The sequence below is a fragment of the Tamandua tetradactyla genome, chromosome 1 (genome assembly GCF_023851605.1).
Source record: "Tamandua tetradactyla isolate mTamTet1 chromosome 1, mTamTet1.pri, whole genome shotgun sequence".
Taxonomy (NCBI): Eukaryota; Metazoa; Chordata; class Mammalia; order Pilosa; family Myrmecophagidae; genus Tamandua; species Tamandua tetradactyla.
Window position 1 is genome coordinate 69,310,046 of NC_135327.1, and position 18,843 is coordinate 69,328,888.

The following is an 18,843-nucleotide window of genomic DNA, read 5'->3' on the forward strand; positions in this document are numbered from 1 at the left end:
ACCACCCCTACCAAAAGAGTACGCCCTTCCTCAGTTGATCTTACCCAGAGGAACAAATCTGCCCTGACGTGTACTTTTCCTGCCTCCCTCCCAGGTGCTCCGGGAAGGTCTTGGATGAAGGATTTCAGGTCCTAAAGGATGACCTCAAAGAAAATCAGTGTTTGCCCCTGCTATGCCGGTGGCCAGGTGTTTAGTTTACATTGTCGCTAATTGACATCGCCCATGCACATGATTTGTCTCATCGTGACCATTCTACAGATAAGAAGACAGAGGCTCAGATGAGCAAAGCAACTTGGGCAAACCTTTCCAGATATTTCTGCGGTGAGATGGGATCCACCCTTGGGCTGGTCTGATAGCACACTTGTGCCCTCTCAACCACACAGCTCTGCCTTTAAAGAAGGGCCCTATCTATGAGACAGGGAGGGGGTCCGATGCAGGAAGGAGAGTGATGGTGAGTTATCTGTGAAGTGACCAAACCTGGGTGTTATCCCATGTGCCCTGACATTCAGGACAGTAATGGACATGGGCATGAGAGCAGAGGTCTGGAAAGTAGCTCTTGGTGTTCGGGGGCTGAATCATATACCCCATAAAGACATGTTCCACTCTTAATCTGCATTCCTGTGGGTCTGAACCCATCTGTAAATAGGACCTTGGGAGATGTTATGATTAGTTAAGATGTGGACTCATTGTGAAGATCTTTGAAGATCCTATTCAGATGACAGCAAATTGAATCAGGGTGAGCCTTAATCCACAGGACTAGAGTCCTTATAAGGAAGGAAATCTAAACAGAGATACACAATGACTGAGTAGGAAAAGAAGAAGCCAGAGCCATGTGACAGAGGCACAAGATGTAAGCCAAAGGACTCCAAGGATTGTAGCAAGCCAGCTCCAGAATGCTACAGACTACCAGAGAAAGCTTTGTTGATACCTTTAATATTGAACTTTTAGCCTCCAAAACCACAAACAATAAATTCCTATTGTTAAGCCAACCTATTATGTGATACTTGTCATAGCAGTTCTGGCAGACTAAGACCTTGGGGTCAGGGCATCTACCTCTTTGGTGTCTGCTGAAGTGAGAAAAGACGACAGATGTGGGGCTTGGTCCATGTGGGTGGTCTTTCCCCAAGCACATTTGGAGAAGGGTGGCTGCCCACCAGCATCATTGTCATACTGTCCAAGGCTCAATTTCCGGAGTCTTCCGCCCAAAGGGTCCTCATTTACAGAACCTGTTAGGAAAGAGAACAGGTTAGTTTCAGGGAGCTTTCATTATAGCTGACCAGGAAAATTCATCCTTAAAACCCGATTCTCCCAAGCTGAACAGGTTAGGGTTAAAGTAATTCAGAATATAGGGATAAGGAAACCAGTGTCTATATTTTAGAATCACACATACTCTTTGAGACCAATGGAAGAAAGGTTTATTTGATGTGGAACTGAAATTTTCTGTAGTGTATAATCTAATTCAACCTATCTGTATAGCTCATTTGAACAATTAAACACAGAGAGAGCACAGAATGAGAAAGAGGTCCTTTAATCCTGTATAGATTATTGTAATGCCTGGAAACATCCTAGAGTATATTAACCGGATAATCAAAAAGTTTTGGCAAAGTCCCCTGAGGCAGGGGAGAAAGACTATGGAACTATTAAACCTTACCATCAGGGAATCCCCTGATATTGTGTCAGACTTAATGGACACCCAAATCAATAGGCCATGCCCTCGATCATGAGGCTTACTCTTGTGAAGCTTATGTAGGCAGCACAGAAGCTTAGACTACCTATAGGCATGCCTAAGAGTTACTTCTGGAGGACCTCTATTGTTGTTCAGATATGGCCTCAGTCTCTTTAAGCCCAACTCTGCAAGTGAAATCATTGCCCTCCCCCCCTAAGTGGGACATGACATCTAGGGATGAAAGTCTCCCTGGCAATGTGGGAGATGACTCCCAGGGATGAATCCAGACCTGGCACCATGGGATCAACAATTCCATCCTGACCAAATGGGGAAAAAGAAGTATAATTAATAAAGTATCAGTGGCAGAGAGGGTTCAAATAGAGTTGAGAGGCTACTCTGGAGGTTGTTCTTACGCAAGCTTCAGGTAGACCTTGCTACCCATCATAACCTGCCAACCCCCAACCAGGACCATTCCAACCAATCCTAAAGAACACCTAGGGCAATTTATAAGATTCCACAAGGGTTCCAGGCACTAGAGTAATGTTCCAGAAACCTGCAACCTCCAGATGGGTCCCTGGTCGAGATAATGCCTGAAACCTAGCCTAGCCTCTCCAGAACATCAGATAGTTCCATCTTCCTACCCCATATTAGTAGACAGACTCTTCCAGTATCAAAAATTTAGAATTGCCATTCTAAATTCTACCCAAACAACCCCAAGGAGAGGTATGGAAAGATCAAAAGTGATGGTGAAATTATACATAGAAGATAAGACTTAACAAATGAATATAAATGCTGAATTGTTAAATTGATAACTCTTTTAGTGTCCAGAATTTTAGAGCAGCTAGAAGTAAAAACCTAAAATTGTGAAATTGTAACCCATGTCAAAGTCTGAAATTTGTTCTACAACTAATTATGGTGCTGTGCTTGAAAATTTATTAGCTTTTTTGTATATATGTTATCGCTCGCAAAAAAGAAGGAAAAAAAAGTTGATTGTGGTGATAGAAAAGTATTTAAGCCCTCTAGCCTCCTATATTCTTGAGCAGCTAGAAGGAAAAATCTGAGAGGATCATTTGGTAGCCCATGACAAACTCTAGGATCTAGCCTGTAACCACTTTTTGGGGAGGGCTTTGAAAACTGTTGCTTTTTTATTTCTTTGCTTTGTATACATATTATATTACACAATAAAAAAAGTTTTAAAAAAAAACAAACCCAATTCTCAAATTTCTGGAAAACACTGTGTATTTAACTGCTGGTTGACTGCTCCCTTTGGGGAGCCACTGGGCCCGCTGCTCCCTGATGTGCACCTCCAGGGAGGTATTTCTCACACTAGGAAGGGGATCACAGCCTGGGGGTGAACACACAGCTCCCACCAGCCAGGCTACTCCTGTTGTAATGGGTTTCTGGGGTATGGGGCCGACAGCATGATGAATTCCACAGACCCGGGAAAGGGCAGCTACAGCTGTGTACTGACAGAGCACTCATGTGTCCCCAGCACTGTGGGGAGGCCCACAGGGCCTCCATGTCCACATCATAATTAGAGCATCCTGACTGCCACATGCTCTGCAGTGACGACATGCAGCATAAAATGTAAGCATGCTATTTTATGGTAGTTTCAGTATAACAATGAGAAATTCTACAGAAAAAAATCCACAGCAACTTAATTCAAGCACCAACCATAAATACTGACCTGGTCAAACTTTGTTGTGTAAGAACATCTCAGGGATTTATTAGTGATACAGATTCACAAGCCCCATTCCTTTGGACCAAATCAGAGTCTCTCTCTCTCTCTCTTTTTTTTTTTTTTGGTTGGGGGCAGGGAAGGAAGGCAGGGGGCTGCGCGATGGGAGGCAAGGGCTGGATTCTTTTTTTAATCTCCTCTTAAGATTGAACAGAGCGGGAAAAACCTACTACAGGGTATTAAAGCACTAATGTTTTTATTGATGATGTAATCTGAAAATAAGGACCTAACAAGAATTTCCCTGATAGTTTAGACTTAAGCTGATAATATACAATCTCTAGAACTATGCAGTTCATTATGAAATTTCATTTAAAGGCAACATTTAAACCGCCAATGCATGTGGCACATATAAAACTCAAGTTAGAATGACTTTGCTCCAAATAACCTGTCTGGGACCAGCAAAGTAAATATAGGACAGCTATGAAATACGCTATGTTATGTCACGCACCACTGAGTAGTTACTGTCCCACCTCCGTCTCTCTCCTCCCACAACCTAATACTAAAAAGTGGAGGCAGAACGCAAATGTCCCACAATAAAGGGAAGCTAAGTTTGACATAGAGAAGGCAGAGAAACTTCAATTTAACGTGCGTGAATGAAAAGGAGGAACAGAATTCTTCGGAATTACAGTTGGATGGGGTCTACCTCCCAGCCACCAGGCCATGTGTTAAAGGACCTAAAGTGGTTTCTCGGCGGTCATTGCCCTTGGCGAAGCTAGGCTGGTGGCATCCCTCCATCGGAAAGATGAGTCAGTATGCTTGGCCCCTCCCTGCAGGAATGGAGCAAGTGAAAATCCAAACCCGGGTCTCAGGCTCCCTCCAAGAATCCTTCCCACCTCTTCTCCCTCCCCATTCCCAACAGCTCCCCGCACAGATCCAGGGCTGGGAAGGGTGTGTGTGAGGCCTCCAGGGAATGGGATTCAGAGGCTCATGTCCATCACCCAACAGCTGCATGACATCTTATTATGTCTAAAATGTAGTCAACACTTGCTGTCCTTGGCCTCCCCAACTGGGGTAAGGATTGAATGAGATACTGTATCTGAGAGTCCTACTAACATACACTTTTTATAATACCTCTTCCTTGTCACCACCACCCTCCTTCCCTAGAGTGTGAGCACCCCAGGGATTGTCAGATTTGCCACCTGATATGCATTTGCAGCCATCAAAAGAACAAGTGTTGAGAGGCATACAGAGCAGTGTGGGGCTGCAGAGGAAGACCGGAGACTCTCACATAACATGGTCAGGGGTCATGGACAGGGGCCCTTGTCACTCAAGCACTAAGAATGGTGAGCTCCCTAGGAGGCTAAGCAGAGAGGGGGCTAAGCAGAGAGGGCGCAAAGTTCACATAAGGTGTTCATGATGGAACAGAGGGAGTGGGTAATCTTGGGTAATCACTGTGGGCCCAAAGCAACTTACCTCTCAGGGCTGTCATGAGGATTAAACAGACTTAAGAGGATTTCAGAAGAGGAAAATTTCACCCAAAAGGAATCTGTCTATAGTCATGAGCTTCGGGGTTTAGGTGCCCTATAAATGACATCCATAGTGCATTTGCAGCCTAGAAATTCAGAGGTCACACTGCCTCTTAGCTTTCCAGAGATGCAATTAGGGAATAGAAAGTCATATTCTTTCTGTTCAACTTGCAAAGGAATAAGGGGTGTTTAATCCTCAGACAATCCAGTGAGATCTCACTGAAGTGATTCCCTTAAAGGATGTGCACAGAAAGGTGTGGCCAGGTACCCCCTAAAACAGTGCCTCTTTGATTCCACTCCCAAGAATATACCCAAAGAAACTGAAAGCAGGGACTCAAAAACATACCTGTAAAAAAAAAAAAAAAAAAAAAAATACCTGTACACCATGTTCATAGCTGGGCTATTCACAGGAGCCAAACAGGTGGGAAAGATCCACATGATCATCGACAGATTAATAGATAAATACAATGTGGCAGATTCATACCACAGAATAATTTTCGGTCACAAAAGGGAATGGCATTCTCAGACAATGCTCATGTTGAAGCTCATGCTGCAACATGAATGAACCTTGAAAGCACCATGTTGAGTCAACTAAGCACTTAAGGACAAAAACTATGATTTCACTTATATGAAATATCTTGAAACACCAATTACATGGGGACAGGAATTAGATTAAAGGTTACCAGGGGACGAAGAGAAAGGGGGAAGGGGGAGTTGTTGCTTGGTGGGTACAGAGCGGAAATTTTGAAATAAAATGAAACAAATCAACCGTCAATAAATATTGCTTCCTTGACCTGGGGAAAGCAGCCTGGAAGCATATATTATAGTGACGTGGCCTCAGCCCCGGATAGCTCGTGATCTGACGTTTGAAAGCAACTCACTCTAGAAAGCATCAGGCCCCATTTGGCACACATCCTGCTTGCTCATTTAAAGGTAACAGAAGACCCTGTAAGTGCGCTCAGAAGGTGTCAGTACAGAAGGAACATCTGGATGGGAACAAGTGCTTCAGAGGGAAAAGTGAGCTTCAGAGCTGGAGGCTGGGACTTGTGCTTTTTTTACTTTCTTTGAACTGTCCTTTGATATTTCTGTTTGAGGGCACCGGGGAGTATAGTCCGTTCACTTAGATGATACACAGCTGACATCTCACCCTTTCTCTGAGGCTTTCCTAACCTTTCCCCCAACACAAGGCTCTCTCTCCAACAGTGGTCTTCCAAGAGCTGACCCCAGTAATTTCCCTATTGCAGTATTTGCAATGTTTTCTCAAACATTTTTCTCTCTGAGCATTCAAATAGAACGCTTTTCATTTAAAAATTTCTCCTATAGAATGTTCTTGGCTACCTGTGCTATGAATATGATACAGCTTCTGGTTTAGCACAGAGCTGGGTGCTTCCTTAATAGGACAGAGCAACATTTCCTGATATTCTCCCCCTGGAGCAATCAGGAGGAGGACTGCTTTGCTTCCATGCCCACAGTGGTGGGGCTACAGAGTGGGACCAGGGTTCCAACCCCAGAGAGGGGCTCCGCCGATGAAGCAGTGAGTCAGTGGGCACATGCAGAAGGATAAGCAAGGGGAGCCAGGCTTCCAGGATGTGATGCACACAGAAAGTCTCTCCTTGCCCCAGAAGGTGGCATCTTAGATCACTTCAGAAGGAAAGACACAGGCACGAAAGGTGACCTGAACCTGAGCTCTCCTGGCTGAGACAGGGGCTTAGGGTCTGCTTTCCCACACACGGCAGCCAGTGGAAAGAGGTGGTTCTCAGCATTATCTATTTTCAAGTTTGAAACTCCTGGGAAAACAAGTCAAACAAAACCTAGTTTTAAGATACAGCAACCATGCTACCACATCATGATAGAAAGGATGCAACTCCATCTGCCCAAGAGGAAGCTGAAAAGGCAAAGAATAACAGAGAGCAAATCCAGATCTATCCAGGTATTACAACTCTCCAACATGGGCTGGCAGCGTGCTCTCATCTACAAAACTTCACAATCACAAAAGGAAGGGAGGCTACCAGGTCATTTTTGTAGCTGAAGAAAGCAGAGCCTTGGATTGGAGAATGGGCTCTGCACCACACAGCAAGTCAGAATGAGAGTCTGAAGCCAGACTCATCTGACTTTTTGAAACCCACAACCTCTAACACCTTTTGGAGGGCACTTTTCCTGACCCACCATTGCCAAAAAAGGAGGGTGACATCATCGCCCCTCCCACTTCAAAAAGCTGACTTGGGCCAACAAGTCAGGCCCCGGGTGACAGGAACCTTCACCTGACAGATGGAAGGGGGAGAGAGGTGCCAGGCCCCAAAGGGCACAGAAGTACTCCATTAGGAAAGGAGGCCTCCTTCCCGTGAGCCTGGGCCAAATAGGGCGCAAATAAGCTACAAGCCTGGGGAGCGGAAATGCTTCCTGAATCTTTATTCCCGCTGTCATCTAGAAAGAAGAATTAACAACAGCTGATAATTTACAATCTTAGGAAATCCTCCCCCATGCATGTGAATAAAAATGTGAGGTCTGCTAAGGAAGCTGGTTGATGGCATGGCTTGGAGAGCAATCTGAGAGCAGAGAGTCTGGAAAAAGTAAGGAGCAATGGAGATTTTAAATCCTTCCTGTCCTCAAATTGTTTGACCTGGACAATCAGACCAGACAATTGCCTGGATCTGAGACTGTGAACCTGGTGACAGCTGTGTTTGGAGCCAGGTCTCCCGACTTAAAGGCAGAGAGGTTCGTCTAGCATCCAGCATCCAGCATCCAGCATCCAGCTTGACGTTCAGGACAGGCTCAACCTCAGACTGTTGGGTAGAGTCTGGCTCTCTGCTCATGAGACGTAAGTCCTGTCAGCTGCTTTGTGTATGAAATGCTAATATATTACAGACTAGTTTGGAGATTAAATGAGCTAACCCAGCAAAAGCCTGACACATCAGGTAAGCTCACAGTCAGTATTAATATGTTATAAACTGGCAATGATCCCAAAGCTCAAAATGCAATATTCATATAGTCATTAAAAAATCTTGTGTGATGGGATTTGAAATGGACAAATAAGCTAAAAAAAACAAAAAAACAACAAAAAAAAACTACATGAAAAAACCAGTGTACAAAAAATGCATTTGTAGTATGATATGGTTTTGATTTAAAAAAATAAGGAAATTATCAAAATGTGAGGTTCTCTTTGGGTTGTGGTATTTTTAGACACTTAATTTTTTTGTGAATATCTCTATTTACAAAGTTTCATGTATCTTATGTATGACATTTACAGCTAGAGAAACAAGTTACATATTATCTTCAAGAAGAAAAATATTTCTTTATATTCTGAGTACCTACCAGGTGCTGCTACCTAGGAATTTCACAAAATCTTTATCTAATTTTGTATGATTATTAACTTCTAAGTTTTGATCCACAAACTTGTGTGCCTGATCAACAAACTTCATTCTCTCTGTTAAAGCTACCATATCTGATGGCCACATCTAATCAGATACATAGAAAACAATATGTTAAGTGATTTTCCAGAACCAGCATGCTCAAGAGAGATATGCAAGTGATATTAATTTATGGAGAACAGGATTTGTCTCTAAGATTTTAAAACAAGAAGTGGTGTGTAGCATAACTTTCTATATTCCTTTAATTATTCAACAACAAACACTGATGGTGGATATAGGAGAAGGCCAGGAAAGAACTATAATTTCTCAGAGAAGGAAACTTGAAAATTCGGTTCCATGATACGCCCTTTACATAAAGTGGCAAAGTGATCAGGGAGAATTTAAATCCAGGTCCCCTGAACTTTTGCTTGGAATTGCCTTTCTGGAACCACCCACAGTACCTACTGCAGAGACCATGATGCAGCCCACACCTGGCCACTCAAATCTCACCTGCATGAGAAAAAGCAACCAGGGGTAAATTAGCTTAGAAGGGAACAGAGCAGTTAACTGCTCTGCAGCAGCAGCCTTGATGGGGATTTCACTTTTCCTTTCTTTTTAAATAATGACAAGAGAACAATACAAAGTATGCCCTCTGGAGGCTGAGTGTTAGATATTCCTCCCTCCCTTTACACATGCATTCGCACACATGTGCATGCACATATATGCATAGGAGCACACACATGAACTCATATGCACATGCAGCACACTCGCACACACATGCACACATGCATATACTCATGCATCGCTGTGAGCACTCACAAGCATGTGCACTCACACACTTGTATACATGCACACACATACTTCTCTGGGCTTGAACCCAACTCCATAGCTATGCAAACTGCTAGTCAGTCTCAGGTCTGTGTAAATACAACTCATCCCCACCACCAGGGAGCTGTTTAACAGAATGCCCTGGATACTGTGTTTTCTAGGAATAATTTTCCCTCTTAGCCTTTCTAGGATGAGGAGAAACCAGGAGCAGTTTCAATTTTTTGGGGGGGTGGGGGGTGGTGTATGGTCTGGGAATCAAACCCAGGTCTCCCGCACGGCAGGTGAGCGTTCTACACTGAACCACCTGTACACCCAAGAACAGTTCTATTTTAGGGGTACTGGTTCAAGCTTATTTCCCAGGGGCGGGGCAGTCACACCATACCCCCCAGCTTTCACCCCTCTTGCCAGGCACCATGCTCCCCTCACCACCACCAAAGTTATCCAAACTGCCTGGGCTGGAGGCTCCTCCATTTGTCACACACTGTGCACTGGACCCTCCTGGAGAGGTCCAGCAGATGCAGGGCTCCAGCCAGGCTTCAAGGCACTGGGCATGGGGACTGTAAGTGACCCGGCAGTGGGTGCTCAGTGAGGTAGGGAGACCACAGACAAACGAGGGCAGGATGCTTAGCTCTTGCTGCTACTTGTTATGGGCACAGTTTGTTCACCTGGGGTGTGAACTGTTTTCTTACCAAAGCAAATATAAGAACAGAGAGTGACATTGTCCCAAGGTAACGCTAAGGGGGACTGAGAGAGTGGGGCTCAAAGGCATTTCCGCGGTATTTGTGAGATGCTGCAGAGGCTGCGGGAACTCTTTCTTCCCTTGGCGTTAGTTCCTGAGGATAAACAAGGGAGCAGCTGCCCCTCCCTGCCCAGCTGCCTCTCCCTGCCAAGTGGGGGCAAGGACCTGGTCTTAGTTCAGACAGCCCCACTGAGCCTGGAACCTACCCATCCTAAGGACTCAGCAGCTCTTTGTTAAAAATGGTGAGCTCTGCAGGGCAGAGAAAGTGAGGGTGTGAACTGATGATGGGCCAGCTGTTGGGAAGCCCCAGAGCAGAAGGGCTACTGACCAGGCTTTCCCCCAGAGAGACCACAACCCCTGAGCAAACACACACACACTTATGCCCCAAACATTCTCTCTCCAGAAGTGCTTACTAGGGCTCAGTGTTTTATTAATACTACTCTTTTTTTCTTTCTGATAACAAAATGAATGTTATGTCTTTGCAGAAAATGTAGAACATACTGAAAAACAAAAGGAAGGAAATCAAGCTCACCTGGACTCAGAGAGCCCCTGCAAACATGCCCTGTATTTTAAAGCATTTGCACACACATATTTTTAATTATTTTTTATACATAGTCAAATAAATTGAAATGCATTCAATTTAAAGGTTTGACTCCACAAACTACTTATTACATACTTATATGAAATTGTGAGCATCTGAACTAAGAAACAAAGGCCCGTCTTTCTTTCCACCCTGGTCTTGATTGGGCCACGGTCTCCAGAAACTTCTCCCAGCCCTACTGCTGCCGTCCTGTGGGACAAACACTGTGTCACCTTCTCACACCTCCGCCCCACATGACTGCTTGGCCCTCATGCCTCCCTTTGTTCCTTTGGTCCTCAGGCATGGAGCAGGTAGCTCAGGGCTGCAGAAGCCATGTTATCATTTGCTCACCTTCATTACCAACATTTCACTGTATGCCCAAAACCCTGAAGGCCACCAAAAGGTAACTCAAGGCCACAGTTAAGAATTAACTCTGATTTAATTAGACCAGGCAATGTGAATAATGAAACATTCGAGTTAAATGATATAGTTAAAATCTATTTTCTGGATGGTATTTTTCCTTTCCATGAAACTGGCCATTAACACTATTGATTTTTCCTTTTCAGTTAAGAAGTCAAATCCAGGAAAAGTAAAACCACCAGTGGAGAGCTAATAAAAGCAGGGAGCGTGCTGCTTGGCCGCCCACGGTTTGGGCAGGGCCCCACATTGCTGGATAAATAGTGTAACCGCCACAGCTCGGGAGCTGTGTGGCCCAATAACAGAACAAAAAGACCCTGTGTCAGTCTCAGGCACCTGGAGGAGGCTGCATGGACAAACAGCCCTTTCAACCCCAGCACCTCAAAAGGAGCAGGCTTCCCTCCTTAGAAAAGAGAAAAAGTAGGGGGTGGGGAACCCGGGCTTGCCGCCAAGGGCATTTAACTGGCAGCGAACTGTCGGCAAAGGACAGAGAATGCCCACCGGCCTGCACCTCACTCCCCAACCTGACCAGGTGCTGCCTCGTCTTCCTAGCTATAAAAAAAGAAATAGAACCCTGCCCAGCCTCACACAGAGACAGAGTTAACAGGAGCTCAGTGCAGGAAACCTAGGCAATCTAAAATCACAAAGTTGAAAATAAACACCACGAAAGATGCATGTCCAGGGACAAGCCCTGCTCAGATATTCACAAGGACGCCTAGAGGCTTCCGCAGCTGAGGCCCCTGTGGACTAGGAAGGAGAGCAGGTTTCCTTCACAGAAGAGCCTGCTACCTTGCTGCTGGTCTCCAGAAGGTTCTCTGTCACTATTCCAATATGGAGACATTGTCGTGGTGACTGCTACACCACAGGACAGCTTGGCAGTTCCCAGCAGGTGGCATTTGGACACTTCCCTACTGGTTTCCTCTCCCTGGACACTTGCCATGACTTTCTCTGGACCTTGGGGTCTGCCTGACCATAACTGTAAACAGACCATGTGTCCCAGGCTCTCCCTCCTGTCACTCCTAGTGACTAGACATTTTCTCATCATAACAATTTCCCCTTATTCAGGGGTGGGTGGAAGGCGGGCAGGCAGGCAGAGGTGTTACCTCTGCTTCTTGGCGAGTCTGGAAAGTGCCTTGGATCCATCCATGAAATGCATGAGGCCGTGGAGCCAGTGGCACAGACCCGCAGGTACTGAGCAGCCCAGGAGAGCATGTGAGGCCACGGAAGTATGACATTCCACAAGGAATCGGACAGAGCAGGAGAGGGCCCTGAACGGGAATGCACAGGCTCTCTGAAGACAAAGAGCAGGAGAAACGGTCATGTCCAGGGGAAACTCAGAAAGGCCTCCCTGAGGAGGTGACATTTCAACTGAGCCCAGAGGAAGGGGCAGGGGAAAGGTGGAGGTAGGGAGTAAGGTGCATTGGGCCAGGACCCTTGGTGCCCTGTTGAGTGCTTCACCCCTGGGACTTAGTCATTCTAACCCACCACACTCCCCACCGGCAGAATCAGTGTTTTCCGTGAGCCCATTATCCCCAAAGTGCAAACGAGGAGACTGAAGGGCAGTAGGTAATCTTCCCAGAACATTTAGCTAGAAATGATATTTTCAAAGAAAAATATAACCCACAAGGCTTCCTGGCAATTCTGTGACATTTTCTAAATACACTGAACTCCTGGTGGCATAAAGAAATAGAGAGTATGAAGCAAAAACATCCTGATTGATAACACAAAGTATTTTTGTTCTGTTTTCTTTGAAACACAGTATGCGTGACCATCGGAAAATCTGGTTTTAGTGAACACACGGCCAGATGGAAAGTGTCCTGAACCTCTGCTGGATGGCACGGACGAGGGGAAGGAGGGAAGGGCTGACCAATGTCCCTGTTCAGGCACCGGCTGGCTACACGGATGTCTCCCTCCCCCAGTCTTCTCCATGGCCAGATCAGAAGCTTCCACTGGTCTTACTTCAAAGAGGAAGAACTTGAGAACCAGCACAAGGAGATCACAGACCCCTGTTGCGACACGGCCCCCACCCACATGGGGCCCAACACACCAGATAACCTGGCCCTCACTCCCGACAATGACGTCACCAACTGTCCTCTGAATTCTAAAGCCGCACTTCTCAATTGCTGATCATAGCAGAACTACCCGGGGACCGTGGTAAAGACCCAAAGGCCGAGAGAGCAGCTCCGACTTCCAGAAGCATGGGCCACATGCTCTCCCAGCACTATAGGTGACTCCAGGCCCAAGCTGAGAAGTACAAACCCTGAACACCGCTCCTCAGACTTGGCTGTACATGAGAATTGCACTTGATCAATTCTGACGCTTGGGCCTCATTCCTTCCCAGGGGAAACAGAAACTCGGGCTGAGACCCAGGTGTTGTCATTTTTTCAAACTCCCCAGTGTTTCGACACACAGCAAAGCTGGAGAACTTCAGCAGTTCTCAACCCTGGGTTCACACTAGAATTGCATCGAGATCATTAACAAAAAAAAAAATTCTAATGTTCAGGCCACAGCACAGATCAATTAAATAAGAACCTCTGGGAGGTGGCAAACAGGTACCTATATTTGTTAAAGCTCCAGGGTGATTTCAAAGTGCAGTGAAGATTGTCAACTCCTGTTCTAAAATTTAGATGGGCCTAATGATATCTTGTTTTAAAATACGGTCTTCATTTTTTATCTGGGCCACTGGAAGGTAAATTGCCCTTAAGATATTTGTTTATCTTGAAGCCCTGAATCACACACAAATGAAAAGGGTTCTAGAAACTCCTATGCATTCCTAGGAGCAAAAGAAAATAATCTCTGAAGACTGCTTCATAGTTAGTTTAAGGATTCCTGATTTCGGCTTATTAAAATAAACACTTGCACCTTCTAAAGGGTGAATGTAAAAGGAGAAAGGAGAATGCATCAAAAAAAAAGCCCCCAAACCCTTCTTAACTTAAATGTCCCCAGAAATGGTTTTAAGGAACACTTTCTTTCCCCCAAAAGTAAAATAAGGATCAATTCACCAGTGACTTTGACGAAGACTACCTCCTTGAAGGTGACATGTGGTTCTCTACCATATAAACTGGAAGAAAATTATTAGCCTGAATACTAGAGTTTACATACTCTAGAACAACCAGGAACAAGTTTTACCCAGACAGGGCCCCAGGACTGCACCTCTTTGGAAGCCACTGATACCAGTCCTACAATAGGGAAGAGTCAAGTCCCAGTAAAATTACTGCAGGAGGCAGAGGAAGGAACCTCCAGGTTTTGGACTGCAAAATTGAAAGTTCTTTCCACTAGGAAACTTCCACAATCTTGGGGAACAGTATCTCCTCTCAAAAGACATAATTAAAAGGGAAACACTAGGAGGCAAATCCTTCCAGTATTAGAAATTTTGGTGATGCCACTGCTAAAACTACTCCACATAAACTGTAATTTGCAGCGCAGGTATAAAAACTGCACAGAAACACATGGACAAGATCAGGGATTGCTTCATGCTTTTCTCCTGCTCTCAAATTTTACAACCTGGGCTTTGATTCCTTTTTTGCTTATTTTAATTCATTTTCTTTTTTACTGTCTATTTTTAAAAAATTAATTGATCATATCGGCCTTCTCTTTACACATTTATCTTTCAGCTACTGCAGAGTTTACTATATGTGCCTCGTGTTAAGACAGTCATCAGTGCTCTCTGACAAAGGTTTCTCTCCAGGGCACATGGTGGGATGCACATCCCACTGGCTTTGGTTATTGGATGATAAGGAAAAATGACTCGTGCCTCCTTGTGGACAGAAGCTGTGTGAGCCAACACACAATTCTCCAGCATGTTCCCTGCTCAGGCACCCATGGAAGCCCAGAGAAGGCTCTTCGCTCTGTCTGGGTCCCTGTATGAGGCCCAAGGCAAGACTGAAGTCTGATAAAAATAATAATAATAATAAAAGGTAGCTGCTCTCAGTCACCAATACTAGGGAACTGTTTGGCATAATCTTGACTGTCCTGATGAATAGAGAATCTGACCACCATATGCCCTTAGAGTAGACAACTTAGCAATTCTCACTGAGCAAAGGAGGCCCTCTTTCCAGGACATTTGTCCCTTAGGAGATCAGCTTCTTTCCAATCTATCTAAAGCCAGAGCAGCATTTGTGGCTTGCCATAACTCTTCATGTGGGAAGCCAAGGGGTCTCCAAGGTGGAACCTACAAAGAATCTGAGGGGTAGTTCCTCAACAAGTTGCATGTAGAGTTATCATATGACCCAGCAATTCTATTCATAGGTGTATGCCCCAAAGATCTGAACACAGTGTTCAAAAAAATACTTGCACACCAGTGTTCATCACAGCATTATTTACAATCTCCAAAAGGTAGAGACAAACCAAGTGTCCATCAATTGACGAATGAATAAACAAAAGGTGGCATATTCATCTGATGGAATGTTACTGAGCCATATAAAGGAATGAAGTTCAGATTCATGCCAGAACTTGGATGGACCTTGAAAACATTATACTTGGGGAAAGAACCAGACACAAAAGACAAGCTTTGTATGATTCCATTTCTATGAAATATCCAGAAAAGGCAAATCCAAACAGACAGAAAGCAGATGAATGGTTGCCAGGGGGCTGGGGGGAAGGGGTAATGGAGAGTGACTGCTAATGGGTACGCGGTCTTGGTTTGGAGGGATGAAAAAGTTCTAGAACAAGGTAGTGATAGTTACTCATTTTGAATGTACTTAATGCTCCTGAATTGGACACTTTGAATTGGTTAAAACAAGTAAATTTTATGCAATGTGTATTTAACTACCATATACACATACATACACACACACACACACACAAACAAACATATCAGAGGGTAATTACTGTTTTTTAGGTTGGGCCCGAGGGTTTTAACCTTGAAATGCACATTAATATAAGTTACTTTCCCTCTCTTTCTCCATTAATGTTAGTGCTAGGGTGTTTCACAGATTTTCATTTAAAAATGCAGACCCTGACCCATTTTTCACATCCCGTTTCCCCCACCTCCACTGTGGAAGCATCTCCCTCCCCAAATAGGTTGCAAAAGTTTCCATTTCTGTTTTCTCCAAAATTCCCACCTACTTACCCCATAGATAAGTTCTTCTTTTAAAAGCTCCTGCCAGACCAGCCTTAATTAGCTTTAACGGAGACCTGAACTTAAAATGACTCCAGGACATAAAAGACCCTGCAAATACAATCATAACAAGCAAAAAGGAATACTTGACCTGAAAGAAAGCAAGAGGCCCAACCATTATAAATTCCAGCAACATCACAAGCCTCAAGATTACAGAACCCACCCATCAGCCCATGATAATAACCAATACACATATTGGAAGACATGACTTAGAGACAAACCAACAAATGCGAATACTATACACATACAAAATAAATCAATAAAGAAATGATTTTCCGGCACAATAGGATGCAGAGCTCCACTGGTGAAAGTAATTAATAAACAATAACGGCAAGCCTTAAAGCCACTGGAAATGGTCCTGCAGGCAAACAGCAAATGAAGAAGCACCTATTCGGGAAAATCTATTGAAAGTTCAGTAAGAAAGGCAAGAGTCTGTGGCATTCAAAGGAAGAATGCTCCCTTCCTCTCACCCCTCCCTGCTCAGCCAAGGTGGAAATTCCACTGAGAATGTTGCAGCCAAGAATATGGAGCTCCCTCTAGCCTCAGCTCCCAGCTGGAGGGCTTTCTTTCTGGGAGGAGCAGGTCTTCAGCATTTCTCATCTTGCTCCAAGCTGCCTGTGGCTGAGTGCAAGTCCCTGGGGAGTGTGGCTGAGGGGCAGGGGCTCCCTTTTTCACCCAACTCCCACTCATGGAGTGGAGGCTCTACCTGGGGGATGGTATGCTGAGAATTATGGGGTCCTGATCACCCCTCCCCTGGCTCAGGAGGCCGATGGTTTCACACCAGGAGAAGAAATCCATGAGGAAGGATCTCAGGTTGCTGTCACCTCCACCATTGAGCACTCAGTTCCTAGAGGGGAGGTGTCAGTCACTCAAGAGAAGCCTGCCATTGTCTCCTTCCCACAGCTCCAGAGCCTAAACTCAGAGATTTTGCTGGCAGAGAGAGGTAGGGGAAAGAGGCAGGGCATAAAACAGGTAGGTCCTAACCTCTTCCCAAAGGAACTGACTTCATTAGCAGCAGAGCCTGGAGAAGTTTGAGCCTAAGAGGGCTCTCAAAAACACTGGAGGTTGTGGGGAAGGGAATTGTGGGGTGGGGTGGGGAGCGAGGAGAGATTCTTGGAACTAATAAGCATTCAGCCTAGACTACACGTTTGCTAATTAGCAGGAGAAAATGAGACAGTTGGGAGAAGCCCACTTGGGGTCAGAGCAAATATCAATCACTGACATCAGAAACTCTTACAAGCGACAACTTGATTAGTTTATAGGGGAATTTATGCCCCGAAGCATTGTTGTAAACAATAGAGCAATCACCCAGCGATTAGTGTGTTTCACAGCTGGGTGTGGTCAGGGAATGAGTAGAAGAAAGTCCCATCAGCACCACTGTCATCCTGGGGTGATCATGGGCCTGGCCAAAGATCAACTTAGCCCTGGGGTGGGAAATAGACTTCACCAAAATAATCCAGTCAGTCAACCAAAAAATAAGCAAGGAAAAAGTCCCAGAGAGGGGGAAACAGTATTCTAAAGGAATACCATAAACAAATGTTTGCCAACATATTGGATAACTTAGATGAAACGGACAAGTTCCTAAAAGACAAACTACTGAAACTGATTCAAGAGACAGAGACAACTGAAGAGCATGAATCAGTAATCAAAATGCTACTCTACCCACAGGATGGTGGCTCAGCAGGCAGAATTCTTGCCTGCCATGCCAGAGACCCGGGGGTTTGATTCCTGGTACTTGCCTATGCAAAAAAAAGCTACCCATAAAGAAAAGGCCAGGCTCCGATGAATTTCATCACTTAATTCTACCAAACATTCAAAGTATTAAAACAAATAATTCACAAACTTTTCTAAAAAAAATAGCACAAGGGAGAGCTACCTCCCAGTTCACTCTATGATCCTAGTTTCAGCCTGGTACCAAAACTACATAAAGATGCCACAAAAAAATAGAACTCATGACCAATACCTCTTATGAATACAGTTAACAAAAATCTTCAGTGAAATACTAGCGAACCAAATCAAGCATAGCTAAAATGAGTCCTATATCATGACCAAGTAAGATTTATCCCAGGGAATGTAGGGTCGGCTTAACACCTGAAAATAAAATTAATGTAACACACCACATGACTAGAATAAAAAATCAAAATCATATGATCATCTCAATAAACATAGAAAAGGCGTTTTACAAAATCCAGCACCCTTTCATGATAAAAATACTCAACAAATTAGGAGTAGTAGGGAACTCCCTTCATCTCCTATAGGAAATTCAAAAAAGCAGTCTGCAACCAGAACAAGGCAGCTGCTAGGTGTGTGTAATCATGGCTTTGGGGTTGATATATCAGGAACAAAATATTTTGAGGAGGCCTTAGGGTATAGAAAGCAGAGCCGGACATGAATGTTACATTTCAAGGGGGAGCCAATTCTTGTGTTCCTAAGCTGTGCTCCATCGAATGAAAGATGTGATGCAACATATTCAAAATGGGTTCAATTGTGTGCCCCCCCAAATATTCTGAAGTTCTCACTGAGCACTCAGAAGGCAACCTTATTTAAACAGGGTCATGATAGATGAAATCATGCAAGTTAAGATGTGGTCATGCCATAGTAGATTGCGCTCTTAATCTAAGACAACAGAGACTGCAGAGAGAAGAGCACCATGTGAAGATGGAGGAAAAGAGAGAATTACATTGTAGATTTGCCCCAAATCAAGGAATGGCAAGGACTAACAGCTACTGCTAGAAGCCAGGAGAGATGCATGCAGCAGAGGCTCCTCCCTACAGACCTCAGAGGGAGCACAGTACTGTCACCACCTTTACTTCAGACTTGACCTCCTGAACCATGAGAAGACAGATTTCTGTTGTTTGAAGTGATTCTATTTGTGCTGGTTTGGGGCTGTTATGTACCCCATAAAAGGCCATGTTTGCTTAATCCTTTTCTGTGGGTGCAGAT

The 18,843-nt window shown here is 44.6% G+C and overlaps 1 protein-coding gene across 9 annotated transcripts in view; it reads right to left on the reverse strand.

Annotated features, from left to right (window-relative positions):
* The window catches only part of TNS3 (tensin 3), a 434,926-nt gene that overhangs the window by 85,579 nt on the left and 330,504 nt on the right, over positions 1-18,843 (reverse strand). For all 9 annotated transcript variants that reach the window (XM_077118747.1, XM_077118732.1, XM_077118722.1 and 6 more), the window contains one exon: positions 1,054-1,226. In XM_077118747.1, coding sequence (XP_076974862.1) covers positions 1,054-1,226 — 173 coding nt within the window. The remainder of the gene's footprint in view (positions 1-1,053; positions 1,227-18,843) is intronic.